At 36.5% G+C, this 27,304-nt stretch overlaps 1 protein-coding gene across 4 annotated transcripts in view; it reads left to right on the forward strand.

The window, feature by feature from the left end:
• LOC306873227 (nephronectin-like) overlaps positions 1-25,416 on the forward strand; it is a 68,545-nt gene extending 43,129 nt beyond the window's left edge. For 2 of the 4 annotated variants that reach the window (XM_079422347.1, XM_079422348.1), the window contains 10 exons: positions 5,003-5,095; positions 9,792-9,911; positions 12,388-12,507; positions 14,353-14,487; positions 15,557-15,679; positions 18,841-19,275; positions 21,497-21,586; positions 23,109-23,207; positions 23,573-23,832; positions 23,916-25,416. In XM_079422347.1, coding sequence (XP_079278473.1) covers positions 5,003-5,095; positions 9,792-9,911; positions 12,388-12,507; positions 14,353-14,487; positions 15,557-15,679; positions 18,841-19,275; positions 21,497-21,586; positions 23,109-23,207; positions 23,573-23,832; positions 23,916-24,026 — 1,586 coding nt within the window. In that variant the 3' untranslated portion in view covers positions 24,027-25,416. The remainder of the gene's footprint in view (positions 1-5,002; positions 5,096-9,791; positions 9,912-12,387; positions 12,508-14,352; positions 14,488-15,556; positions 15,680-18,840; positions 19,276-21,496; positions 21,587-23,108; positions 23,208-23,572; positions 23,833-23,915) is intronic. The other 2 variants (XM_079422349.1, XM_079422350.1) reach the window with 1 other exon arrangement.
• Positions 25,417-27,304: the final 1,888 nt, after the last annotated feature.

The raw sequence follows: 27,304 nt of genomic DNA on the forward strand, positions 1-27,304 counted from the left end.
CTGTATATCAGTATTTGACGTCCGTATGACGTTGGCTTGAGACGTTGGCTCGACGTTGGATTTTGGTTAGTTAATGCCACAACCTAAAAACAACGTCAAATGATGTTAGAATCTGACGTTGTGTGGACGTTACCATTGTGACGTCTAGGCGACGTTGGGTTTTGGTTGCCATAACCGACGACTGTATATCAGTATTTGACGTCAATATGACGTTGGCTTTAGACGTTGGATTTTGGTTAGTTAATGCCACAACCTAAAAACAACGTCAAATGATGTTAGAATCTGACGTTGTGTGGACGTTACCATTATGACGTCTAGCCGACGTTGGGTTTTGGTTGCCATACCTGACCACTGTACATCAGTATTTGACGTCAATATGACGTTGGCTTTAGACGTTGGCTCGACGTTGGATTTTGGTTAGTTAATGCCACAACCTAAAAACAACGTCAAATGATGTTAGAATCTGACGTTGTGTAGACGTTACCATTATGACGTCTAGCCGACGTTGGGTTTTGGTTGCCATACCTGACCACTGTATATCAGTATTTGACGTCAATATGACGTTGGCTTTAGACGTTGGCTCGACGTTGGATTTTGGTTAGTTAATGCCACAACCTAAAAACAACGTCAAATGATGTTAGAATCTGACGTTGTGTGGACGTTACCATTATGACGTCTAGGCGACGTTGGGTTTTGGTTGCCATACCTGACCACTGTATATCAGTATTTGACGTCAATATGACGTTGGCTTTAGACGTTGGCTCGACGTTGGATTTTGGTTAGTTAATGCCACAACCTAAAAACAACGTCAAATGATGTTAGAATCTGACGTTGTGTGGACGTTACCATTGTGACGTCTAGGCGACGTTGGGTTTTGGTTGCCATAACCGACGACTGTATATCAGTATTTGACGTCAATATGACGTTGGCTTTAGACGTTGGCTCGACGTTGGATTTTGGTTAGTTAATGCCACAACCTAAAAACAACGTCAAATGATGTTAGAATCTGACGTTGTGTGGACGTTACCATTATGACGTCTAGCCGACGTTGGGTTTTGGTTGCCATACCTGACCACTGTATATCAGTATTTGACGTCAATATGACGTTGGCTTTAGACGTTGGCTCGACGTTGGATTTTGGTTAGTTAATGCCACAACCTAAAAACAACGTCAAATGATGTTAGAATCTGACGTTGTGTGGACGTTACCATTATGACGTCTAGGCGATGTTGGGTTTTGGTTGCCATACCTGATGACTGTATATCAGTATTTGACGTCCGTATGACGTTGGCTCGACGTTGGATTTTGGTTAGTTAATGCCACAACCTAAAAACAACGTCAAATGATGTTAGAATCTGACGTTGTGTGGACGTTACCATTGTGACGTCTAGGCGACGTTGGGTTTTGGTTGCCATAACCGACGACTGTATATCAGTATTTGACGTCAATATGACGTTGGCTTTAGACGTTGGCTCGACGTTGGATTTTGGTTAGTTAATGCCACAACCTAAAAACAACGTCAAATGATGTTAGAATCTGACGTTGTGTAGACGTTACCATTATGACGTCTAGCCGACGATGGGTTTTGGTTGCCATACCTGACCACTGTATATCAGTATTTGACGTCAATATGACGTTGGCTTTAGACGTTGGCTCGACGTTGGATTTTGGTTAGTTAATGCCACAACCTAAAAACAACGTCAAATGATGTTAGAATCTGACGTTGTGTGGACGTTACCATTATGACGTCTAGGCGACGTTGGGTTTTGGTTGCCATACCTGACCACTGTATATCAGTATTTGACGTCAATATGACGTTGGCTTTAGACGTTGGCTCGACGTTGGATTTTGGTTAGTTAATGCCACAACCTAAAAACAACGTCAAATGATGTTAGAATCTGACGTTGTGTGGACGTTACCATTGTGACGTCTAGGCGACGTTGGGTTTTGGTTGCCATAACCGACGACTGTATATCAGTATTTGACGTCAATATGACGTTGGCTTTAGACGTTGGCTCGACGTTGGATTTTGGTTAGTTAATGCCACAACCTAAAAACAACGTCAAATGATGTTAGAATCTGACGTTGTGTGGACGTTACCATTATGACGTCTAGCCGACGTTGGGTTTTGGTTGCCATACCTGACCACTGTATATCAGTATTTGACGTCAATATGACGTTGGCTTTAGACGTTGGCTCGACGTTGGATTTTGGTTAGTTAATGCCACAACCTAAAAACAACGTCAAATGATGTTAGAATCTGGCGTTGTGTGGACGTTACCATTATGACGTCTAGGCGACGTTGGGTTTTGGTTGCCATACCTGACCACTGTATATCAGTATTTGACGTCAATATGACGTTGGCTTTAGACGTTGGCTCGACGTTGGATTTTGGTTAGTTAATGCCACAACCTAAAAACAACGTCAAATGATGTTAGAATCTGACGTTGTGTGGACGTTATCATTATGACGTCTAGGCGACGTTGGATTTTGGTTGCCATACCTGACCACTGTATATCAGTATTTGACGTCAATATGACGTTGGCTTTAGACGTTGGCTCGACGTTGGATTTTGGTTAGTTAATGCCACAACCTAAAAACAACGTCAAATGATGTTAGAATCTGACGTTGTGTGGACGTTACCATTATGACGTCTAGCCGACGTTGGGTTTTGGTTGCCATACCTGACCACTGTATATCAGTATTTGACGTCAATATGACGTTGGCTTTAGACGTTGGCTCGACGTTGGATTTTGGTTAGTTAATGCCACAACCTAAAAACAACGTCAAATGATGTTAGAATCTGACGTTGTGTGGACGTTACCATTATGACGTCTAGGCGACGTTGGGTTTTGGTTGCCATACCCGACGACTGTATATCAGTATTTGACGTCAATATGACGTTGGCTTTAGACGTTGGCTCGACGTTGGATTTTGGTTACTTCCCAACACAACCTGAAAACAACTAAATATCAACGTCAATTGACGTCGGTCTTGGACGTCAAATCAACGTTGTCATTAGACGTTGGCTTGACATTGAATTTTGGTCACCTGACGTCGCGACCTAAATCCAACCTAATATTAACGTCATATGACGTTGTGTGCCTGCTGGGCTTATTCTGCTTGAAAAAAAATAAATAAATATACAAGTCTTAAAGTTATGCTACCAAATTGTACAGCTCACAGAAAGTATAAAAACATAATGTAAAGCTAAACTATGACTTTTTGATGCAAGAAACCTCGACCAACTTTATATGTAGTCTTCAGGGCAAACGTAAAGTAAAAAGTGTAAAATAGTCTCTTTAATGTTTTCCTTGGTGCCTTATTGTTACAAAACCATAAAACTCTCCACCATATTGGACGTACAGGGTTCAAAAGCTAAAGTCTACATCATGAATGTTTGATTTTCGGCATGCCAGGGGCATAATAATGCTTAATGTGTTTTATGTTTTGAAAAACACTGTTCATTTCCTTGTATTATTTAGGAGTCGGAAAGCCAAGCACAGCTGAGGGGATTATATGGGATTCTTTACATGTCATCATATAATTAAACTCTAAAGCGCCAGCATTGTTCTGTAACACTGACATTCCCTCCTCTCATCTTTTTTTCCAGTGTCAATCACAGGCAGTTGTTGGTACTGTACTGGATATTTTTAAAAGCTGAAGACCATAAACACTTTAAATACCAAGCGCCACTATTTTGGGCTTTTGGCTTCTTGTTAATTGCCTATGATAATGTCAGCTGCTCCAGAAGAAAAGGGGTCAGATTTTTCCAGTCATGATGGTTGGTGCTCACCATGTAATTATGCACTTTTTAAATTTATCCAAAAGGAAAAATCACCTGATCAGCATCTGTTCTATCCATTTTCTACAGATCAGCAATATAACCTTTTTCTTCAAAGAAATCATAAAAGCAAAATTGACTTGTGCTTTCAGCCTGAAACAGCACAGGCAGCCCATTTACGTTTTATTTTTGACTGAAACAGGAAATTCGACAAGAAATGTAGGAAAAGTCTTCATTTTATCCATCAAAAAATGAAAGGATTGTGAAGATGGCTCTTTATAGCCTATGACGTGTGGTTGAAAAGACCAAAAAGGAAAGTATAGACAATATATAATACATTAAAGTGCCCCTATTATGGATTGTAACGGTGTAACATGCAGTGTAGCATAGCTCTAAGTGAATAAAAATATCTTGCAAAAGTTTTAAATTTGAAAGTGCAACATGCATAAATTTATTGTCTCTCAAAAGAAAGAGTCGACTCTGAATCATTGAAATGAGTTGTAAGCCATTTCATGTTGATGTCAACATGAAACATTAACATATTAACATATTACTTGTTGGTCTTTTCGCCTTGCTCTGAATGAAAATGCAAATTAATTTTTTTGCCACTAGGTGTTGCTTTTAGAGCGGTAACTGTTTCCCGGTAACGCTGTACACAGAGTAGCACTGCACTCACAAATGTTGCTTTATCAGGCATTACAGGCATGATGAAATGAAAATGAGACCAATCGGACCAATCACCGCAGATTAGCGTCACGCAAAGGAGGGGTTTGGAAAAATGAATCGTTGTGCGAATCGTTGGGAGTTGTTGAGCAAGTAAGGTAAAGATAAATGCATATTATAAGACAATGAAAGTGTATATATTTATGAAGTATGTATTTATTTAGATTTTTATATTTAATTGTTTTTAGCAAAATGACTTTTTCCCCACATCAGAAATGACTCTCTTCTGATGTAACCAAGGCAATGTGGGTGGGCAAAATATTAATGAATATTATCATAGCCTGCATTTCACAATCAAGCTCTGCATATGCTGAAGTTAAAAGCACGGCTAGTGGTGTTTCATTTTATCTACTCATTTGCATATAATCTTTACTGAATAATGTTATTATTCTCCTCTACAGGAATACGGACAGCTCAAAGGTGTGTTTTATAAATGTTTTTGTCCACGTTATCCTGTGTTCTGTTATCTGTTATCTGTTTTCCTCACTCCTAAAGAAGAGCAGGGCTATGTTAGCCCCCCATTATGGCACAGTCGCCCTCCCGTTTTTGTTCCCATGGACCACCAGCCGATTGCAGTGCCTTCGGAGGGTGAGCTAATCCTCTGTGTGATTTTCTTGTAAAACCGCTTACCGGATGACGCCTGCGTCCGCCCCAAGCGCCACCCCTCTGGCCCACGTGCATGGCGCTGTCTGCTTAACCCAGTGAGAGTGAATACTTTCCCTTTAGCAGATCCCCAAAGCCTCCACAGGCATGGCCGGAATGACACGGAGAAAGCCATGCATGCCTTGCCAGAAGCACACACACACACACATACATAAAGCCTTTAAGAGGCTGTTCTGTTTCACCCTGCTCTCTTTCTCCTACACACACATCCTGTCTGTGTCTGTCAGTTCCTCTGAACTTCTGAAGCAGGGCATCTTTCATCTGCGAGCATTCAAGTGGCTGCCCGGCTGCTCTCTTTCTCTTTAACCTTCTGCCTGTCTCTTCTATCTCAGGCCCATCTCCAACTGCCAAACAAATATCCTGTCATTCAAAAATCTCTGTCATGTTGTTGTTGTTGTTATTGTTGTTGTCTGCCTCTGAGGTAATTCTGTTCATGATTTTTCACACAGACCTGCAGTATAGGTTGTCAGTTTCAAGTGAACTGACCACGCTAAAAGTAGCCAAATTTCCAAAGTTAATGAAGTTGTTGGTGAACATTTTTTTTAGTGGTGGTAAACTTGTGTGTGCATGTGTGTGTGTGTGTGTGTGGTAAAATTATGTGTATGTATGTGTTTTAGTTATTTATCTATGGAATAACAATTAGTATTATTATTCACATTTTTTCTCTGTTTGAACAACGGTGGGATAGCGACAAAAGCTGCTTAATATAATATAATATGATATAATATAATAATAATTATAATAAATGTATTTAAATAATTTTTATTTTATTAGATGATGTATATAATGAAGATGTATGATGTTTAATAATAATAACATTATTATTATTGTTGTTATTATTATTATTAATAATAATACAGTGGTATATACATATACTATTATTATATAATTATAATTATTATTACCCTAGCAACCATGCAGAACATTCTAGAATTGACTTTTACATTAATTAACCCCACATTTTCTTCAGAAAATTACAGAATTAACAATAACTTGCAAGTGACTGACACATTGGTTACCATGGTAAATGTTTTAAGGGTGGTGTGATGACTGTTAAATAATCTCAGTTTAATCAGTTTTTTAATGTTTCTTCACTGTTCTTAAGTGCAGCACTCAGAATAGGCTGCGGACACACTTTCCATATGGTGTGAACTTATTTCCTCTACCTGCTCTCGGTTCTGGGATTTCAACACCTTCACACCTCCTACCCTCTATTTTCTCCCTTCAGACTGGACAATTTATTTTTTTATTTCATATCATTAGTTGACTATGTGTTGCTGCTCAGAGCTGTCTCTTGTCAAGTACAGCTATTCTGGGAATATGACATTTCGTTTCTGCTGTTTTCAGCTTTATTTGAGCGAGCAAAGGGCCAATGAGTCTTCAGTGATGGGTTAGTCTCCTCTCCACCTCTCTTGACAGAAGCACGAGTTGCTTCGTTTTTCTAAACATCTTTCTGAGATGAATTTGTCTACATGCTGCTCAGAGAGTTGAGTTACTGCCTGAACCACTGAGACTTCACAAATCTGTAGAAGAGAAATATAGACAAGAAAGAAAGTCAAGGTGGAGATGTAGATGCAATTCTGAGATTTTACAAATGATTTGATATCACTTGGTATAGTGTGTAAGGTCTGATTAAATATTTCGTTTTTAGGAATGACATACTACATAGCTATTTCTTAAAGGGATAGTTCACCTTAAAATTACTATTCACTCTCCCAGCTCCCAAACATAAATTTTCATTTTTTCAAAAATTTGCTTAAAATTGATTTACCCTCAGGCTATGTAGATGAGTTTGTTTCTTCATCACATCAGATTTGGAGATATTTAGCATTACATAACTTGCTAACCAATGGATCCTCTGCAGTGAATGGGTCCCGTGAGAATGAGAGAACCGATAGAACTGATAAAAACAGCACAATAATCCACAAGTAATCCTCACCACTCCAGTCCAGTTTGTAATATATTTTACTCTATCCATAACATTGCTTTCTCCGGTGAAAAAGTAATCTCATCTGAATCAGGAGAGAAATATGTACAGATCAAGAACCATTTACAAGCAAGAATCGTTCTAAAATGTGTAGGTGGATTTTGATGAGGATGGGCTTTTTCATTGTAGGCAGCGTTATTATGGATTATGGAATCATATTTTAGGCAGAAGTAACATTTTAAAGTTAAAAAAGTGATGACAGAATTTTAAATGTGTGAACTTTTTTAACCTTATTCTCATATTAATATCGGCATTATTTTATCACAAAAGATAAATACTTTAATATTATTTTATTATTGAACGATTCCATGATTAATTGCAATAGTCACATTTTCAACTATTTCTACTTATTTCTATTAACCACAAAGTGTTGCAATGGCCAGATGAAATCCACAAGAAAAGATTGTGTCACGCAAGGTCAGCGTTAGTCAATTATGTCCCCAATCATGAAATTGCTGTCTAATTGTGAATTTAAATTCAGTCTGAGTGAGTAATCACAGCTTCAGCGACTCGGAGCTGTGTGCTTACAAAGAAACGTCGTACGGTTTGAAAAGGTGTTAAAGACTCGGCCCAATTTTCTATTCATACATAGTTTTTCATTGCATTGAAGTGGTTAAACTTTGAAACAGAGAGATTTATAAGATGATTTGGGAAGTGATTGTAGCTGTCCTCACCCACCTCGACTAATTATTCCAGCGGACTGACCTCCCACCGGTGCCAATTACTATTAATATATACTGTGCCATTCATCTATTTAAATCTGTGCCACCTGTCAAATATAGATGGCTAGAATGCATTCCCCGCATAACCCACCGCTAAAGATGGCGCCATTCTCTCAGAACTGGGCCATGCCAAAGACACTCATGTACGGCAGCCAGGAGAATCTATTTTCAGTCCAGTGCAAATGAGACTGCAGGCATCACGATACGTGTCTGGCCTATAAACTTGACTGTGTACCTTACAATATTGAGATCTAAGTGATACGTAGCCTATAGCTGATGACCCATGTGACCTAGACTTTAGGACATATGGTTGAGCTCGGATTAAACTATAGCCAACCCTTGTGCGTTTTATTTCAAATGAAAACGAAGTGTTGCTTTTCTTGGTAAAATTAAAATCTCTTGAATTGATTTATTTTAGCTCTTAACAAATGAGTGCTACTTTTGTGCTACTCTGTAATGATTTGAGAAGTGGATAAACAAACAATCACTTAATGTTGAGAAAAAATAGATAAAAGAATAATTTACCAAGTAATTAAAATATATGAATTTGGTTAAACTAATTAATAAACTCATTTATTTATTTTGACTGTTTATTAAAATTACAGCTTTTTGTATCTTGCTTTATCGATGGCACACATATTTTGTGTAAGAATAGAATATATAGAAAACTCTGGATATTCATTAATTATGCTTAATTATAAAATGTCTAAAATTTAGCAATTTTTGGAAACTTTTCAGTTCAGCAAATTATTATTATAATTATGTAATAATATACATGTTCTTTTATTGTTATATTTTATGCTTTTATTTTAATTTTAGTTAAATTCATTAATTATTCTTAATTATAAAATGACAAAAATTTAGCAATTTTTGGAAACTTTTCAGTTCAGCAAATTATTATTATAATTATGTAATAATATACATGTTCTTTTATTGTTATATTTTATGCTTTTAGTTTAATTTTAGTTAAATTCATTAATTATTCTTAATTATAAAATGTCTAAAATTTTGCAATTTTTGCAAACCTTTCAGTTCAGCACAGTATTATTATTATTATTATTAGTTAATAATATAAATTATATTTATTCTTTTATTTTTATATTTTCTTCTTTCATTTGAATTTTAGTTAAAGTGTTATTTTTTCTTCATTTTTATTAGATTTCTTTTAGATATTTCTTTTTAGCTTCATTTTTTAATTTCATTTTTAACTTTAGTAATTTTAGTGCTTTTAGTATTTTGTCAGTTAGCTGCCAAAGAAACTTTTATTTCCATTTGATATATTTATTTTTTATGAAAACCATTTTTAATCATTTTAGTTTATGTTTTAGCGTTAATTAACAGAAACAACACTTTTAGCAATTGCAAAAGAAATTATGACAGATTTGATGTCAAAGTCATTGATAATTGCTTTTTTAATTTTTATATTGATTTATCTAAATTATCACCCTATTTTTGATTGTCCTGATTTTTCGTTTTAAAGATGGATATGAGTAAAGTTGTGACTATATGGTAGTAAGGATAGTTTTCAAAGTCTAGAAATAGGTCAACAGCTTCCAAATGTAGAATATTATTAAATATTCAAAGTCTGGAAATGAGTACGTAGTTGACCTTTGCAGAGTTGTCAGAAGGAAGCCGTTCCCTTTCTGTGCATCAGTATCAAAACCCAAAGTCAGACTCGGAGCATTGGAAGCTAAAGTCAGGTTTGTGTGGTGTAGAGTGAGGCGCTGAGGTGGGCCTGTCCAGACACGGTGGCCTGCGGCTTCACCTTCTTCCCGCAGACGCCGCCTCACAGGTTTGAAAGGATTGACCTTTCAGATTTGACCTCTGGTTTAAGCCTAATTCCTGTCCCGCTCGGCCTCCCCTCTCACACCAGGATGTTCTAACCTCCCCCTCTCTGTTTTTCTGTCTGCAGACTTGAACGAGTGTGGCCTCAAGCCTCGGCCGTGTAAACACAGGTGCATGAACACATACGGGAGCTACAAATGCTACTGCCTAAACGGCTACATGCTGCTGCCTGATGGGAGCTGTGGAAGTGAGTCACGTCACGTTGTTTTGCACGTGGTGTCCAGCTGTGTCAATCGCGTCTCGTTCAATAGCTCTTCAACGCTCTGCTTGAAACGTATGATAGTGCCCAGCAGGGAGAACCGCAATGTGTGTATACTGTTTCTACAAGCTAGATTTCCACGGGCTTTTCAGCATGTTTTTCCAAAACACCTTTACAAAGAAAAATTGTACAGTGCAAAAATTGTAAAGTGCATACAACATAAAAATTCATTAGAGAAGAAGAGAACAAAAAGCAGTATTGTCTTCTGAATTTTATATACTACATTTTTTATATATTCTACTTATTTTATTTTTCATAGATACATTTACATTTTTTTCCCTGTTGAAAAAAACTATTCTTGTTAAAAAGAAAAATGGTTATTTGTACAGTTTTATTTAGAGGAGAGAACAAAGAGCAGTAATGTCTTCCTGAATGTTTTAATTTTATTTTAATTTTTTCCCCTATGCACGAATCAGATAACTAGATAATGCAAAATACATGTAATGCTTACAACATAAAATTATGCTTGCTGCAGATTTTTTTTTCTCATACACAAATCAGATAATCAGACCACACAATGCATACAGCAACAAGATTTTGTTACAAATAGTATTTTTTAGATTTGGTTTGATTTTACTTCATTTTACAAATATGCATAAAATTTCTCTGTAAAATGAAAATCACTATTTTCCCTCCTGGGTTTTATTTAATTTATAGATTTATTTTTTCCAATGTGTGTGTTTTTATAGTCTCTTCTCCCTTACACAAATCATTCTATGAGCTCAGGGCGTCCCTCAGCCCTGCAGAGAGTTTTCAGATGACTCTCAAAAAAAATATGAGAAAGCTGTGAACTTCAACCCTGTCAGTAAAGGCTAAGTCTTATTGCTGGCCTTAAGCGATTCTCATTACAGCAAGTGGCCCGTGCCTGTGCTTGTCCGGTGCTAAATGTGCTTCCAGAGGCCTGGAGATTCCACTCTCTGATAAATATTTTCTCACCTCCCCACAGCTCACACTTCAGCAAACAGCACTGAATCAGAGTTAATCAAAGTTTGGAGCGGCTCCTGTGATGTGGGTGGTACACTGATAGCTTGGAAAGGTTGGGTGCTGGTCTGATAAAGAGTCTGAATGGGTCTACGGTCCTGGCTAAAATTATTCATAACTGTCATTAAATAAAAAATCTCTTTTGAAATTGGCTTCAGCACTCAATGCCATAGAAATGTCAAATATGCTGACTTGTAAATTCAATTGATTTTTTATTGGTATTTTTTTGTCATTCTTAAAATTGTTTTAATAAACTCAATAATAATAATAATAATAAATTGCAACAAATAAAGCATAGTATTCCACCTACAATAAAAAGTAATTAATAAAAATAAATGTAGAAAATATTCATTTATTTTATAATAAAAAATAATAATAATAGTGAATTATAAAAATAAACCATGTTCTTCCTTCTGAAATGAAAAATAATTATGAATAAAAATACATTTAGAAAACATTAATTTGTAATAATAATAACAACAACATACAAATAAAACATATGAACAATAGAAAATAATTAATAAAAATACATTTAGAAAATATTAATCTGTTATATTATAAATTAATAATAATATATTTTTTTATTTTAGAAATATCTAAAAATAATAGTATTAAAATGTCTTTATAATGGCAGTCTAAAGTGAGTTTTGAGTAAAAGTTGCTTAAAATAAATGTCAAACATTAATTAAAAACATTTATTTTAACCATCATTTACTCAAAACTACGGAGCCCTTTAAGGGATATTGTGGTGGGAGTAAAAATTATTTTTCAAATGGTTTGCCTTCTCTTGCAAACCTTTAGGAAAACTTTACAAAACTCAGTTCAGACTTCCATTATAATGCACTTTAATTTTATTTTTGTTTTAGAGATTTCATCCTGGCCCAGTATATATTGATCTATTACTTGGTACACAAGAATATAGAGATTTTATAATGCTTCCACTCATTCCCTCTCATTTTGTTTCCTTCAAGACTTTAGGGAATAATTGAGTTTTATTTTTGTTTTTCCTGCATGAGCAAGAACAATGTTCCATCTCTTTTTCTCTGGAGTGTTTTTTACCTCGCTGTCTCGTGGAAAATGGGTTGCACTGTGACGACCCCCTCGACACCGGTAGAGAATGTGGAGTGGTGTTTCTCCGCAGGGCTAATAGATCACTGCACAATCTAATAACACAAGGTTATCTGCTTCACTGCCCATTTCCTTCAAGGCTATGAAGCTAAATATTCCCTTGTCTGACCTGTGGCCTTGCACCCCATTTAATGGTGATTCATCTTTGGTCTATGTTCATTTGCTTGGCTGCTTATGGAACACCTATAGGTGCATTTTGCTTTTCATGTATGTCTTTTATACTTACAGTAAGCGGTTCTGGGTTGTACTGAATGGATGGTAAGTGCTAAATCTGCTGTCTGTATGTTTCTGTCAGATGTCCGTACATGCAGCATGGCCAACTGCCAGTACGGCTGTGAAGTAATGAAAGGAGAAGTTCGCTGCCAGTGCCCTTCTCCAGGTCTACAGCTGGCTCCAGATGGCAGGACCTGTGTGGGTATGTGTTCATGGGTTCTGCAGCAGCTGAGTTTCCTTGAGCTTTATAAATAAAATTCACTCTTATTTTGTTGGTAAAAGAATCATCTATGCAAATCAGTCATTAAAACTGCCCATAAATTAGTTGTCAATAAAAAGTGTCATTTAACTGTATAAATAGTAGATAAAACATATATTAAAAAAAAAATATATATATATATAAACGCAACATACGGCCAAGTATGGTGACCTATACTCGGAATTCGTGCTCTGCATTTAACCCATCCAACGTGCACACACACACACACACAGCAGTGAACACACACACACCGTGAACACACACCCGGAGCAGTGGGCAGCCATTTATGCTGCGGCACCCAGGGAGCAGTTGGGGGTTCGGTGCCTTGCTAAAGGGTCTCACCTCAGCCGTGGTATTGAGGGTGGAGAGAGCTGGACATTCACTCCCCCCACCTACAATCCCTGCCGGCCCGAGACTCGAACCCGCAACATTTGGATTACGAGTCCAACTCTCTAACCATTAGGCCACGACTTCCCGCCAATATGTAAAATGTATATACTTCTTTATGTATATATGGTAGATTTAATATAATTATTATATTATTATGTATTTTTACATAATCATTATACATAACTACAAATTAATATATAAGACTTAATAATATATTAATAATATTTAAATTCATATATATTTTATTTTTAATGCTTTTAATGATACATTAAAATATATATATAGTATATGATGCTAGAAATACCATTTCCAGGGAACGAAGATACTGATAAAAATGTATAGGCCTATTCAGAAATCGCCTTGAATGAAAGCATCTGTTAATGTGCATAGCTGTAAATTCACAAAAAAAAAAAAAAAAACATTGAATAAAAAATGATGTGACCCCTTTAAGTCAAAAGAAAAGAGGGTGCAATCTCTTTGTGCTCTTGTCATCTTTTTAATATGTGACATGATCTAGACTTTTTTTGTTGTGGCTGTCAGAGAAGATGACAAAATTTTGCTATTACGTTTATATCACACAAAACAATCGCTTTCATTCACGGCTGCGTTCTTGCTCCAAAACCTTAAAGATCGCAATAGCCCTTGACAACAGAGCTGAGCTTCTGTCTTTAGATCCGGTAATTATGCTGTAAGTGCTTGGAAATTTCATTGCGGTATTCGTTAATGACTGCATTAATGGCATGCCATAGTCTCAGAGACCACATCTTACATAAACCTCTTTAAGAAGCCCATATTCACATCTTAACCACACAGTTCACTAAATCACAAATTGAGTCCGTTAACCTGTGGCACTTCTGCACACACATATGTCTAGCTCCACTCTTTACATTTTTCCTACCTTTTTCCTGGAGGCTATGAGGAGGGGAGTGCAGAAAACAGTGAGTTTTTTAAAAGAGGACCATCAATCAGAGACTGACCATCTTAATGTTTCACTGCACAGGTGTTCAACTCTTCAGGTATTTCAGCAGAGGACTTTTATTGCTCCAAGGAGGGCAGCTTGTGTTGCACACAACATGCACACAAGTGTCGAGTTTGCTGCACGCTGCTCTCACACTCCTGCAGAGCGTTCACACGCTGCTTGATGCATATCGCAATTTAGCTAAACCGTAAATGCAGCATATGCCAACACAAAATATTAATATAAAGAGTAATGTACAGAGAGCCAGACAGCATCTCCAAAATGCTGACAGCATTATGCAACATAGACATTGACAGATCATGTAGTTTGAATTTGACTGAAACCTCAAGAACCAGACTTTAATTCACTAATTTGATCCAAAAACCCAAAGAGCTTGTAAAAGAGTGGAGAAACGATGGATCGGTGTGTTTGTTTTGCAGATGTGGATGAATGTGCCACAGGTCAAGCGGTTTGTCCACGTTTCCGTAAGTGCATCAACACATTTGGGAGTTACATCTGCAAGTGCCATGATGGCTTCGACCTGCAGTACATCAACGGGAAATATCAGTGCACAGGTGAGCGCTTGGTTTGTTTGTCAGTGTGTTCATTGACAGCCAAAAACCTTTCTAACAATGTGAATTAGAAGTCATATTTTGATTGGAAGATTCTGAAATCCACAAAGCTTTGCTTTTGTCTAGAACTCTAAAAAAAAACTTTACTCACATTCCTGCCAACAGCTGATGTTTTGTGCCAAGTTCAGGTTTTAAATAATACAGTGCCAATTGTTTTAAACAACATTTCACATTTTTGAGTTTTATAAATAAATAACAAGATCATAAAACTTAGTGAGTTGCCTGTACTACCTTACTACCTTACTAACTATTAATGAGCAGCAAATTAGTTTGAGGCAAAAGTCATAGGTAATTGTTTGTTAATAGCGAGAATTGAAGTGACACCAAAAATGTTTATTCAGTAATGGTGTGTTATTGTTATATATCTTGTTTTAGATGTTCAAAATAGCTTTTCTTAAACAATTAGTACTATGCCAAGTAGTCATGCATCAAATTATTTACAACTGCAAATATTTGTCTGAAATAGCAAAAAAGTAAAAAAAACAAACAAAAAAAAACAGTTAAGTAAGTTTACAGTTAGTAGCGCTTCTCCTTGGGTTAGTGTCTATTTCATGCACACACTGTGCATAAACTACAACAGTAGAGCTGGATAACAATATCGACTTGTTGATTTTAATCAATTTTCATTTTGATAACCATTATTGGTTAAATCCCAAGGATGATGTTTTAGTCTATGCTGATTTCAGTTGATGTCTGAACAAAAACGCACCTGGCATGCACGAATCACAATAAGCTTCTTTTTTTGCAAGTGTTCAAATATTCACAATTTTATTGTGAAATTCTGAAAATAAATACCATTTTGTATTTTTGCAGTGCAATTCCTCTGGCATAATAATAGCTCAAAATTTTACTTTTTGTTGTATTTATGATCAGATAAATACCGCCTTGGTGAGCATAAGAGACTCCATTGAGAAACATTAAAAAATCTCCAAACTTTTGATTTTGGTATTGTAGCTCACTAGGTTTTTGAACAGAGCCAATGACTTCCTGCTTTATTTTTATTTATTTTTAGATGTGAATGAATGCTCTTCAAATCAACACCAGTGTAGTCCATATGCCACCTGCTATAACACACCTGGTTCATACAAGTGCAAGTGTAAGGACGACTACAGAGGTGTGGGCTACGACTGCAAACGTGAGTATGCAAACCAAAGAATGACTATAGCACAACACTAAAAATATTTTTTTTATTGGCATCTATCATTCAATAAAGAACACCAATGAAATCTTTCCATTTCACAAAAGCTTCCATATAGAAGAAAAAATGTTCTTTAGGTTATTAAAATGCTCTTCTGACTAAGAAAAAAAAGTTCTTTTAAGAACTGATCACTGAATGATTCTTTGAGGAAAAAAAAAATATTTTTTTGGAACCTTTATTTATGGCACATCTGCAATGCTACAGTTGACAGAAATCCAAACTGAGAATAAAATGAATATCACAACAATAAAAATATCTAATTTGGATAAACAAACACTCCATGCATAAACTAATCACATTACAGCTCAGGCAACAATTTAATTGATCCCCATCTGTTCTCAGTTGCGGTGATTTTGATTAATTTGGATTAAAAGCAGCTGTATGAAGTAAAATAAGGTGGAACGGTGCTTTCAAAAGCACTTCAAGATAAAGGTTTGGAAAGGCTTAAGTCAGGCGTCATTAGTATAAAGGCTTTCAAGCACAAGAGCTGAGGCAAGGTTATCATTAAGAGGTGGAAGGCATACGGTCGTCCCTCGAAAGGAGATAACCAAGCAAATGGCTGATCACAGATGCTGCCAGGAGATTGATGGACTTTGAAGGAGCTACAGGCCATTTCTGTGCCAAAGACTGATCTGGCTTCAATGAGAGAGTAGCAACAAAGTAATGACATTTTTAAAAAGTTTATGATCTAGTGGCAAATTACTGCCTCCTTAATGTTGCAGCTCCTTTCAGACTAAAGGAAGGAAACCATCCAAAATACATACTCAAGTGTTTACTGCAATTTGCATCTGTACATTTCAATTATAATGCGTATCATTAAACGCATTGTCTCAAACTGATTTTTGAGCAAGAAATCTCCAATTAAGTAATACTTTCCAGTTTTATTCCTGTCTCTCTTCTGAAGGTTGTTACATAACATTTTATTCTTGGATGTTGACATATTTTCTGATTTATGAAATGATGAAAAGAGATCTCCAAAATCCCCTTTGTAAAAATTTGTAACTCTAAAATGTCAACAACAAAACAATCATTTCGAACCTGGCATTATCCAGGAAATTCATGCAAATTAGTGCATTTTTCAGTAGATAATCTATTATTTGCATATTTAAACATAACATTTTAGAAAGCTTGTAATAAAAAATACAATTGTCTTAATTTACTGTGATTAATCAACTGGGGAAGTATGTTGATATCTTTTAGTTAAAATGTTTACCTTATTCACCTGTGGGGTCTTTCCGTAGACCATCAGTGCACCTGCAGCTGCAGCACTGTGGTAAATGTGTCCTTTTTGTAGACATTTTTCCCTTTTCCTTGGCTTGGTGCACTTGTCAGTAAAGAAAAGAAGATGGATGATGCAAAATCTTGATGAAAAGCCGCAGCCTCAGCCAGGAAGTTGAACATAGGTAGACTGTTAAGCTTTCAGCGTGACAGCATCCCATAGCACAATGCCAACAGAGCGAATAGTGGCTGAATGACAGGAAGGACAATGTCCATGAGTGGCGGCGTCAGAGTCCTGACTAAAATATTACAAAAATCTTTGGAATGAATTGAGCTGGACAGTCCATCAACGGTTACAATGCATATTCGTGTAGATAACAATGAATGAGGGATAGAAAATATATATAAAAAAATATGAACTACTGTTTAAAGGTTTGGAGATGGTAAGATTTCTTTTCTTGTCTCTTATGCTTACCAAGGCAGTGAGTATGTATTTAATTAAAAATACAGTAAAAACAGTAATATTGTGAAATATATTTTAAAATAACTGTTTTCTATTTAACGTAAAATATAATTAATTTCTGTGATGGCAAAACTGAATTTCCATTTAAAGTCACATGATCATTCTAATACGCTGACTAGCTGCTCAAGAAACATTTCTTATTATTATCAGCAAAACAGTTGCGCTGCTTAATATTTTTGTGGAAACCGTGATAATTTTTTTTTCAGGATTCTTTGATTAATAGAAAGTTCAAATAAACAGCATGTGTGTGTGTGTGTGTGTGTGTGTGTACTTGTTTGTGCTGCATTGTGGGGAAATGTCCCCACAAATGTCCCCATAAGGATAGTAAAACCTGAAATTTTTGACATTGGGAAAAAAAAAATATTATGTTTATCTGAAAGTGTAACGATGCAAACAGGTTTTCTGTAAGGGGTAGGTTTAGGGTTAGGGTTGAGTTAGGAGATAAAAAATATAGTTTGGTCAGTATAAAAGTAATAGAAGTCTATGGAAAGTCCCCACAATTCACAGAAACAAACGTATGTGTGTATGTGTGTGTGTGTGTGTGTTTGTGTGTTAGGGTTAGGGTTAACTCAGAAGTGCTGAAAGGGTTGAATTACTGTTTTTTGGGAATCACATATCAAAGCTCCTGGGAAACCTGAGATAGCATTGTCACATTCATTCCCTTAGTGTTAAGGACGACACAAGCACAAAGGTTTACGCTTCTGGCATTCACGTCGAATGTGATGGATGGCTTTCATGCATTTATTGTATACATGAGCTGAAACCATCCTTTTTATTTTTATCTAAAATGAATGGTCTTTTTCTTTGATTATAATTTTATTTGACATAATTTTGATGAATTACATAGCTAGAGTAACAGCAAAAATACAACAAGAAAAAGGGAAAAAATAAATTAAATAATGGTCCTGAAAAATATGTGAATAATAATGAAAAACAACTTAAACCAGCCCTTTTTTGGGGGTATTTTCAACTGGTTAGTCTAATTGTTGTATTATTAGCTTAACTTACGGTAAACAAAATGTAAACAATTATTTAAATAAAATAATTTAAAATGTAATTTTAATTTTAATATATATATATATATATATATATATATATATATATATATATATATATATATATCTTTTTTATATATATATTCTGAATAAATGAAATATATTTATATTTTTTTTAATATAAAAAAAGTACATTTTGGCCATTATTCAGCTGGTCAGGCTTGGAGACCAACTTGATGACAAGTTAAACCATCTGAATGCCAGCTATGCCAGGTTTAACCCTATATGCAACGAGGGAAAAACTTGGTTGAGACTAACTTATCTTCAAATTAAATTAAGAATCCTCTTTGTTCTCCTTTTAGCCATCCCAAAGGTGATAATTGACCCGCCACGACCAGGAAAGACCACGCCGAGCAACAATAACAACAAAGGGGGCAATAAAATTCCAGGCTCAGACCAGAAGAGGACCACCACAACAATCAGACCACCTGTGACGGCTAAACGGATCTCACCTACAACAACAACAACCACTAAACCTCCTCCAACCAAAAAAATCACCCCTCCAGCGAGAGTCCCAACGACCACCACCCGTAGGCCTCTCATCCCGACACGTAAACCCCCTGTGGTGGTGACAGCCAAACCTAAGCTCCTGCCCCATCAGCAGCCTACCACAAAAGCCCCGGTGGTTACAGCAGTGGTTCCCTTTATCACAACACGCAGACCTTTCATCCCGTTTGTGACGCCAGTTGATAACAGCATTAAAGACATTACCCAGAAACAAAGAGGGGATGTTCACAGTAAGTAAATCTGCTTCAATATTATTCAGATTGTGAATAATAAGTAAGTGGTTTCACATTAATGAAATTTGGGCGACTGACACAGCAGTTAATTTCAAAACAAGCAGCTTTTTGTAGGTCAGCGTGACAAATCAGTGTGACCAACTAGAACACTTTACTAACTCTGCATGGGGAAATCTTTAGGCTTCACACAAAATTCCTGATCACTTGGGTTCCTATTGAAATGATTGAATTTCACAAATTCGCCAAACACCGGTAAATGTGACCGCAGCTTTACTGTAGAATGTGCATGTACTCTACAGGGGTGTCCAATCCCACTCCTGGTGGACCAGTGTCCTGAAGAGGTTTGATCTGAACTGCTTTGACACACTTTCCTCGAAGTTTCTAGTAATCTGAAACAACTTGATTTTCTGGTTCAGGTCTTTAATTAGAATTGAAAATAAACCAGAGGTGTCCAATTCTGGTCCTTGAGGGCCAATGTTCTTAAAAGTCAACTTGTCCCAATATACCTGCCTGGAAGATTCTAGTGAGCCTGATGACCTTGATTCAGGTAAAATTAGGGTAGTAGCTAAACTCTGCAGGACAGTGGCTCTCCAGGAGCAAGATCGGACACCCCTGCATTAGTTGAACCAGCCTGAAAGTTTTTGGATCCTGAATTGACTCTTCGCAAAGACCCGCCCCCTTAGTCACTGTTGCTACGTCCAACAAGCCGTGGCGCTCTCACGCCACACATCACGTGAACAGAGCATCTCTTCCTCTTACAGCCAGAAATAAACATGAATGAAAATCGGAAGGTATCTTGTTTCAACCAAAAGATGTCAATGCACAGCATTTTTCAAGTTCAATTCCACCAACGTTTATCTACTCTCCGGTCTGGTTTGTTTGTCGGACAAAAATGGCAGATTTGGAAATATGATCACTTGTCAGTCAAACTCCCCGCGAAGGGTAAATTGACCAGTTTTATAAGATATTGAAACAAACATTTGCTGTCTAGAGATTTCAGGCATCTTTCCATGTTCAGATCGATTGGAGCTAGAAAACAGCTGCTATGGGAGTTTCCAAGATAGCCACCAAGTGAACTGACTTGCTTTAAAGCCCTAGCTTTAAGGTGTGCCATATCATTTTATGATTCAGAAACATGCTCTCCAGTACCGCCTCAATGCACTCTTTGCTGAGCTCGCACTAGTCTACGCAACAGTCGTGTGCTGTTTTGTAACTAATGTGTGAATTCAGAGGAGAACCGCTGAGTGCATCATTTGGGACTGAGCCATGAAGGCCTTTGGATCTGTCCAAGAAAACCATTTCCAGACCCAAAGGACTATGTTGTTCCTTTCATGTTCATAAGCTTTTTTTGGGCATCTCCTGGGTTTCCCACAAGGCAGATTTTTCAGGGAAGCAAATTGCACCCCAAAGCCTCCTATCCAGATGACAGCACCTAATGAAAACAAAAGACACACCTAGAGAGATTGCATTCCCAGTCGGCCCTGCCTCAGGACATAAATCAGTTACCCTGCACTGCCTTCGAGGGCTCAAATAGGCCTAATAAATAATGATGCCTCTGAAAATAACAGTGGGGAAATAAAGCAAATAGACTCCTAGGGATGAAGTATAATTATATCTCCTTGTTCAATTACAAACCATAACAAGCATGTCAAAGTTGAACAGCCCCAACATGGACACCTGCAGTGTTTGGAAACGACACTAAGGTGAAGTTGGTTTATTACATGTTCTTAGGTTCGAGGACGGGCTGCACATAGTGCTTTCACAAGCAAAGACTTGAGGGATAATTGAAATCAATAGACTAATCACAGACCTGACTTCCATCCAGCTGTTATCCTGCCATATATTTGATGTACACACTCTCACTTGTCACCAATCCTCCATTAAGTCTGTATTTTGGTTATAGATTAAAGAATTGAGGGGATAATTGTCTTGTCCCCAACATTTATTTGTTTCAACTAAGCCATAACGTACAAGAGGCTGTATAAGCCTTTAGCCATTGCTATATTCACAATATACTGTAGTGTCTTGATGCAGTCAACAACACTTAAGCAATGCCATTTAGTTCTAGTGTATATATAAATGTATCAATGCATAAATAAAATACATTACAATAAATGTCATTACATAATATTTTTAAAAGATCAACTACTCACTATACTGTATACTCAATGTACTACTCACTATAGTCTAACTGTTTGTTTTATTTTCTCCCTTCTAGTACCACGAAATCATGGGCAGAACAATGTGCTTGATATCGATTTAGACATTGAACTGGGCAACACAGAAGAAGAACTGAAGGATGACCCAGGTAAGAGATGGCTGCTTTTATTTAGGCTGAAACAGCAGATGGATTTTCAGAGTGTTTGATGATTGCTGTAGTCTGTAGATATATAGAAACAGACATACTGTACTGTACTGTGTATATTTGCAATTACCTCATTACATTATCTTGTAGTTATTCATCTTGACTTACTACGAAGTCACTCCAGATGAATTGGCTCAGTGGTGTGAGGTGAACAGCTTTCATTGGCCTTCATGAAATACTCATGCTTCACCGAACCCTGTGGGAAATTCAGGAATACTACAGTTTTGAGTTACTTTTCATTTAGCAGTTTCACTTACGCAGCTTGCAAGGGCAGTTCCCCTGGAGCGATCTGTTCAGTGTGTTACTCAGGGCCATGATGATAATATAGGATCTCAGTTAATGGGCATCTTGAATTGATCCCGTAACGCTGGGAATAGCAGCTTAGAGCCTTAACCAGTATTTTGATTGTTTGCAAACAGGGTGTGAAATTAACACTTGCCACCAGCCACATGCTTTATTTTGTTATCTACCAGTGAGGAGGGCAAATGATATCTGTCAAAGACAGGCCATTGATTGGAAACAAATTTGATTTATTTTCATAGATTTCTGATATCACAAGATTATTTTTGTCTGTGTGTATTTATTTCTTTTATATTTATGAATTACTTCAATTCTGAAGATATATTCCTCCAAACTAACAGACTTTTGCCAAAATGCCAGCTAAAAAACTGGGACATCTCCTTTCAAAAGGAAATATGCTAATATGTGCTAATATGCACCCTTTAGGGGTAAAGCATGTACAAAAGTATATTAGAAAACACACTGCCCCAGTGACAACTTTTGAACTTTTTTTTTTTCTGAGAGTGTACATTGCTTTCAGAATGAATGAATGAATAAATGAACAAACAAGCAATTAAATAAATAAATACAATGATTTGTGGTAAGTTTGAATATTTGGTAACACTTTACAATAAATGTCCTTAAAACGTGGGTATGTTAACATGAAAAATCTTCAAACGCATTAGTTAATTATAGTTATTGTGAAGTGTTAAAGTAAAATTAATTAAATGTAATGAAAATTCAACAAAAAGTTGTAGAAGTCCCATTTTAAACATTATTATGAATTATTAATATCTAATGTTTCTGGAAATACCCCATATTTTGTGTAACATACATTCTACCGTTTGAGTAATTTAAACTGAAAATAAAAAATGCTTTGAGCTTTATTAACAACATTCTTATGCAAATCTTTAAATTTGATTTCATGTCAATTCCTCATTAAAATGACAATTCTACAATTGTTTGGTGCCTTATTTATTCAATTCAATTCTGAAAGGTGCACAATCCTTGTCCGCTGCTGGAAAAAAAGTTAATGTCCCACACTAACTGTGAATGTTCATATTGACAAAATTATGAATATTGTTTATCCCAATTTCATAATAATTTTGTTGTTTCATTTCAAAGTAATTTCTAAAATTGTATTTAATTCTTGTAAATTTTTGAGCCATTGTGTGATATTCCACAGAAACTGGACATCTGAGCTGCTCTTTTGACCACGGTCTCTGTGCATGGATCCAGCACAGAGAAGGAGACCTTCACTGGGAGACAACAGCAGATCCTTCAGGTACAGACCATTTTTCTCTGTTATTTATTTTTTTCATAAAATGTTTTTGGATCAATGACAAACGAAGAAGTCTCAGATGATAAAAAGAAAAATTAATTAAAAAGTGATGCAGGTGCCATGCTATCTTTGTATTCATGTTTCACATTTCATTTGATGAATCTAAAAAGGTCAAGTTCGGTAAATATTTGGTATAAAGTATTAAAATTTCAAATACAGCTTTTAATCATTAAAAAGTTGTTTTAAACATCTTCAAGGTACTATTTTTTTCCCTTTTTTTCAAATATCATGCATTTTTGAATCATGAATTTTATGGAGATGTTGTTTTAATATATCAACCTGTATTAACCTTATCATGCCATTAAAAGGTGGGCGGTACCTGACGATCTCAGAGGGCGGAGAGAAGCGAGGTGGGCGTGGCGCTCAGCTGATCCTCCCCCTGACCACACCCTGGAACGAGGGGAACCTCTGCCTGGCCTTCAGACACAACATGGCAGGGCACCACGTGGGCATGCTGCAGGTGTTCGTCCAGAAGGGACGGCAGCACAGTCCCGCCGTCTGGGGTCGAACGGGAGGAAACGGCTGGAGGTCGACGCAGATTACCATTTGGGGCAATGGGCTAGAAAGCGTAAGTGTCAACACTCACATCACCATTTGAAAGCAGGTCAGCTGGAAACCAGCATCGGTGATTTGTGATTTATATCATTACAGGTGGTTGTGAAGGGCGAGCGGCGGAGAGGCCGTAAAGGCGAAATAGCCCTGGACGACATGAGTCTCAAACGGGGCTCCTGTCAGGAAGAGCACAATCTGAGGAGACTTTAACCCCAACAACACCACCAACAGAGACTTTTAATGCCAGCTTTTCTCACGGGACTCTAGGAAGACGGACACCTCACAGAAAGGGACGTGGCTTCCTGTCAGTTATAGTGCACTTCCTCAGTGGCTACAAGTGCATGTTCCATCTCAATACAGTGCTGCAGGGATGGCATATTTTTGTAGGCCAAATCCTGGAAATGAGTTAACATTTTAGCACTTCAGTTTCCATCGTCCTGAAGTCAATGTTTTTTTATTTAATGCTTGGTTAAACACAAACTCAAGATATTTTCACATTTTATTCTAACGTATAAAATGCATCAGTAAAACCCCTTGTGATTTTTATTCAGTGCTTTTACTTGTCTTGAAAAAGGCAGTTGCTAAGTGGATAAATAGGTCTATAGATGTTGTCAGGGACATTAAACGTCATCGCGCTGAGCAGGTATACTCATATATTCGCTTGTCGCTTTCACAGCCTCATTGTGTTTATAATGGCACTCTTACAATCTATTCTAACTTAAACTTTCAGGGAAAATGTTTTTAAAGAAAGGCTAAAGTGTTATTGGAAGTGTAACGTTGGTAGCGCTGAAATCCTGTGATCTTTGTGTAGTTTATTTACCTTTTTACTTCTGGTGAGTTGTTCATTTGTGAAGATTTTCATGATGAACGAAACACGTAAGAATCACAAACTTTTGTTGGTCACAGACCTTATTTTCTACAGTAATCCAAAAACCAGTTGGGCTTTTGTTGAGTGAACATAGGTGTTGCTAACTTCCAGGTTGGCCTACAAAATACATTTGCAGCACTCTATTAGATGAGATGTCTAAAATGTCAGAAGTATGAAAATATACTTTTGTATATTTTAATTTTGTAGATAAATTTTTCTCCCACTTCTAATATTTGTGTCAAACAGACATTGTCATGCCATTGTAAATGCAAGTTGCCCGGTTTAACTGTTTATTTGCCACCTGAATGATGATGATGTCTTCAAAACCCCTTTTTAAATTCGGCCCATGTGCTTTGCTAACCAGCTAATCTGAGTGACGAACTATTTTTGGTGTATTATTGTAAATGTATGCATACATGTGTGTATATATATATATAAATCTATTTCAAATATGCTTTGTAGGTACATATATATGTGAATTCTTCATCGTATAAGTGATGCAGGACAATGTTTACATCACACAACCCAGTTTTGAGTATTTTATTGACGTATATTGTTAAGTACAAACCAGTAAACTGTTCTGAATTTTACTTATTAATGGCTGTATCAGCCATTCTGTATGATCATCACAACCATGGCTACCCTTTAAGACTGTGTGTGTTGAATATGAAAGCTCTTGGTTTAATATCCAGATGAAGCAACGATCTCCAGACATTAAAAGGTGTGAACGTAAAATATGTCTTGTATTTTGTTATCTTTTCAGTAGCATGACAATAGTTGAAAGCAGCTTTTTCAGTAACGAGTGGGAAACTGATTGTTTGTGTCATGTTGTTTTGCGCTCACAGCTTTACAATTTAGCAAGTAGAAGCAATAATTAATAAGCAGCTCTCCAAAATTATCCTGTCTCTCATTTGAAGAACTGGGAAGTCAAATTAAATTAGTGAATCAGTTTGGATGCGGCAATTAAATGATTTGTTTATTCATTCGACTCTGTGTGGCGACGGCTGCACAGCACTATATATTGTCTTTTTTGTAGCAATATATTTATATGCATTTATAATATGATTAAATTCTAACATTATTATCAGTAAACTGTTAATGACAGTTTAAAAAAAATGACAGTTTAGTTGAATGCTGTTCATCAGCGTGTTTTTGAGTCAGTTCTATTAATAATGCAAATCTTTTCAGATGCTTTTCAGACACTGCTTGTGTACGAGAAGAAGCTTGTTCTGTCTATTCAAATCTGAAAAACATCAGGCCTCATTCATGTGCAGAACTATTGTGTAAATCGTTCAAAAACGCTTTCTTGTGTAAAATCATTGCGTTCAACTCAATAATGATTTGCACAGAAATTTGCTCTTGCTTGCATTTTTCTCGCATGAACAAGGTCCATTTATTGCTTCGCTTTACTGTCTTATGGCCTTGATCTGAATCAGCGAAACTCCCTATACAAGAAATTCAAGTCTCATTGTAAGCAATTTTTTAAAATATGTTGTTTTGAAGTGGCAGTTTTGAGTTGTTCTGAGAGCGTTCAGCTGTAACCAAGGTACAATCAACTGTAAAGTTCATAAAGGAATGCATTTTTCAACAGTACCAAGTATTCAAGGACAATCATGCCTCGTCTGACCCTTGCTTGAATCCTGGTGACTGTTGCTTATATATTGCTTGGATATATTTGAAATAAGAATCTTCTGATATAAATCCATTTTAGTGGCAAATGTTTTATATATTATTCATGAAAATTAAAGTCATTTAAATGTTTATTATTATTTTAAATAAAAAATTATATAAATATATAACATGATATAATTATATAATATATAGCAAAATAATTATAAATAAATATATATATATATTTATATATAATATATATAAATCGTGCTGTCAAACGATTAATCGCATCCAGAAAAAAAGGGAACTGCAAATGATCCCAAGCACACAGCCTCATCTGTAAAGCATGGTGGAGGTGGTGTCATGGCATGGGCATGCATGGCTGTCTCTGGAACAGGCCCTCTCAACTTTACTGATGACTTAATGTACGATGACAGTAGCAGAATGAATTTGGAAGGGTACAAAACCATCTTGCCTACCAATATTCAAGAAAATGCCACCAGATTCATATTGCATCAGAACAATGACCCAAAACACCCTGCCAGTTCAGTCAAGGAGTTTATAAGGGCAAAGAAATAGAAATTCTTAGATTGCCCAAGTCAATCTCCAGATTTAAATCCAATTGAACATGAATTTCACCAGCTGGAGAGGAGAGTAAAGGCAGAAACTCCCCAAAACAAGCAACAATTGGAATTGGCTGCATTAAAGGCTGGGAAAAGTATTTCAAAGGATGAGACCAAGAGTCTGGTGATGTCTCTGGGTCACAGACTCACTGCTGTGATTGTGCGCAAGGGATCTGCAACTAAATAATAGCTTTTAATCTTTTATATCCGCCTTATGTTCAACTGTCCCAATACTCAGTGATGGGCAGTAGCATCACTACTTGTAGCGACGCTGCAAGTTTGTAGTTTAACTACATTTCTCAGTAGCAAAGTGGTAGCGTCGCTGCTTTCTGAATCAAATAGCTTTTCAGTAGCGAAGCTCTTTTTTTTGATCAAGTAGCACGGTA

The sequence above is a fragment of the Barbus barbus genome (assembly GCF_936440315.1).
Source record: "Barbus barbus genome assembly, chromosome: 7".
NCBI lineage: Eukaryota > Metazoa > Chordata > Actinopteri > Cypriniformes > Cyprinidae > Barbus > Barbus barbus.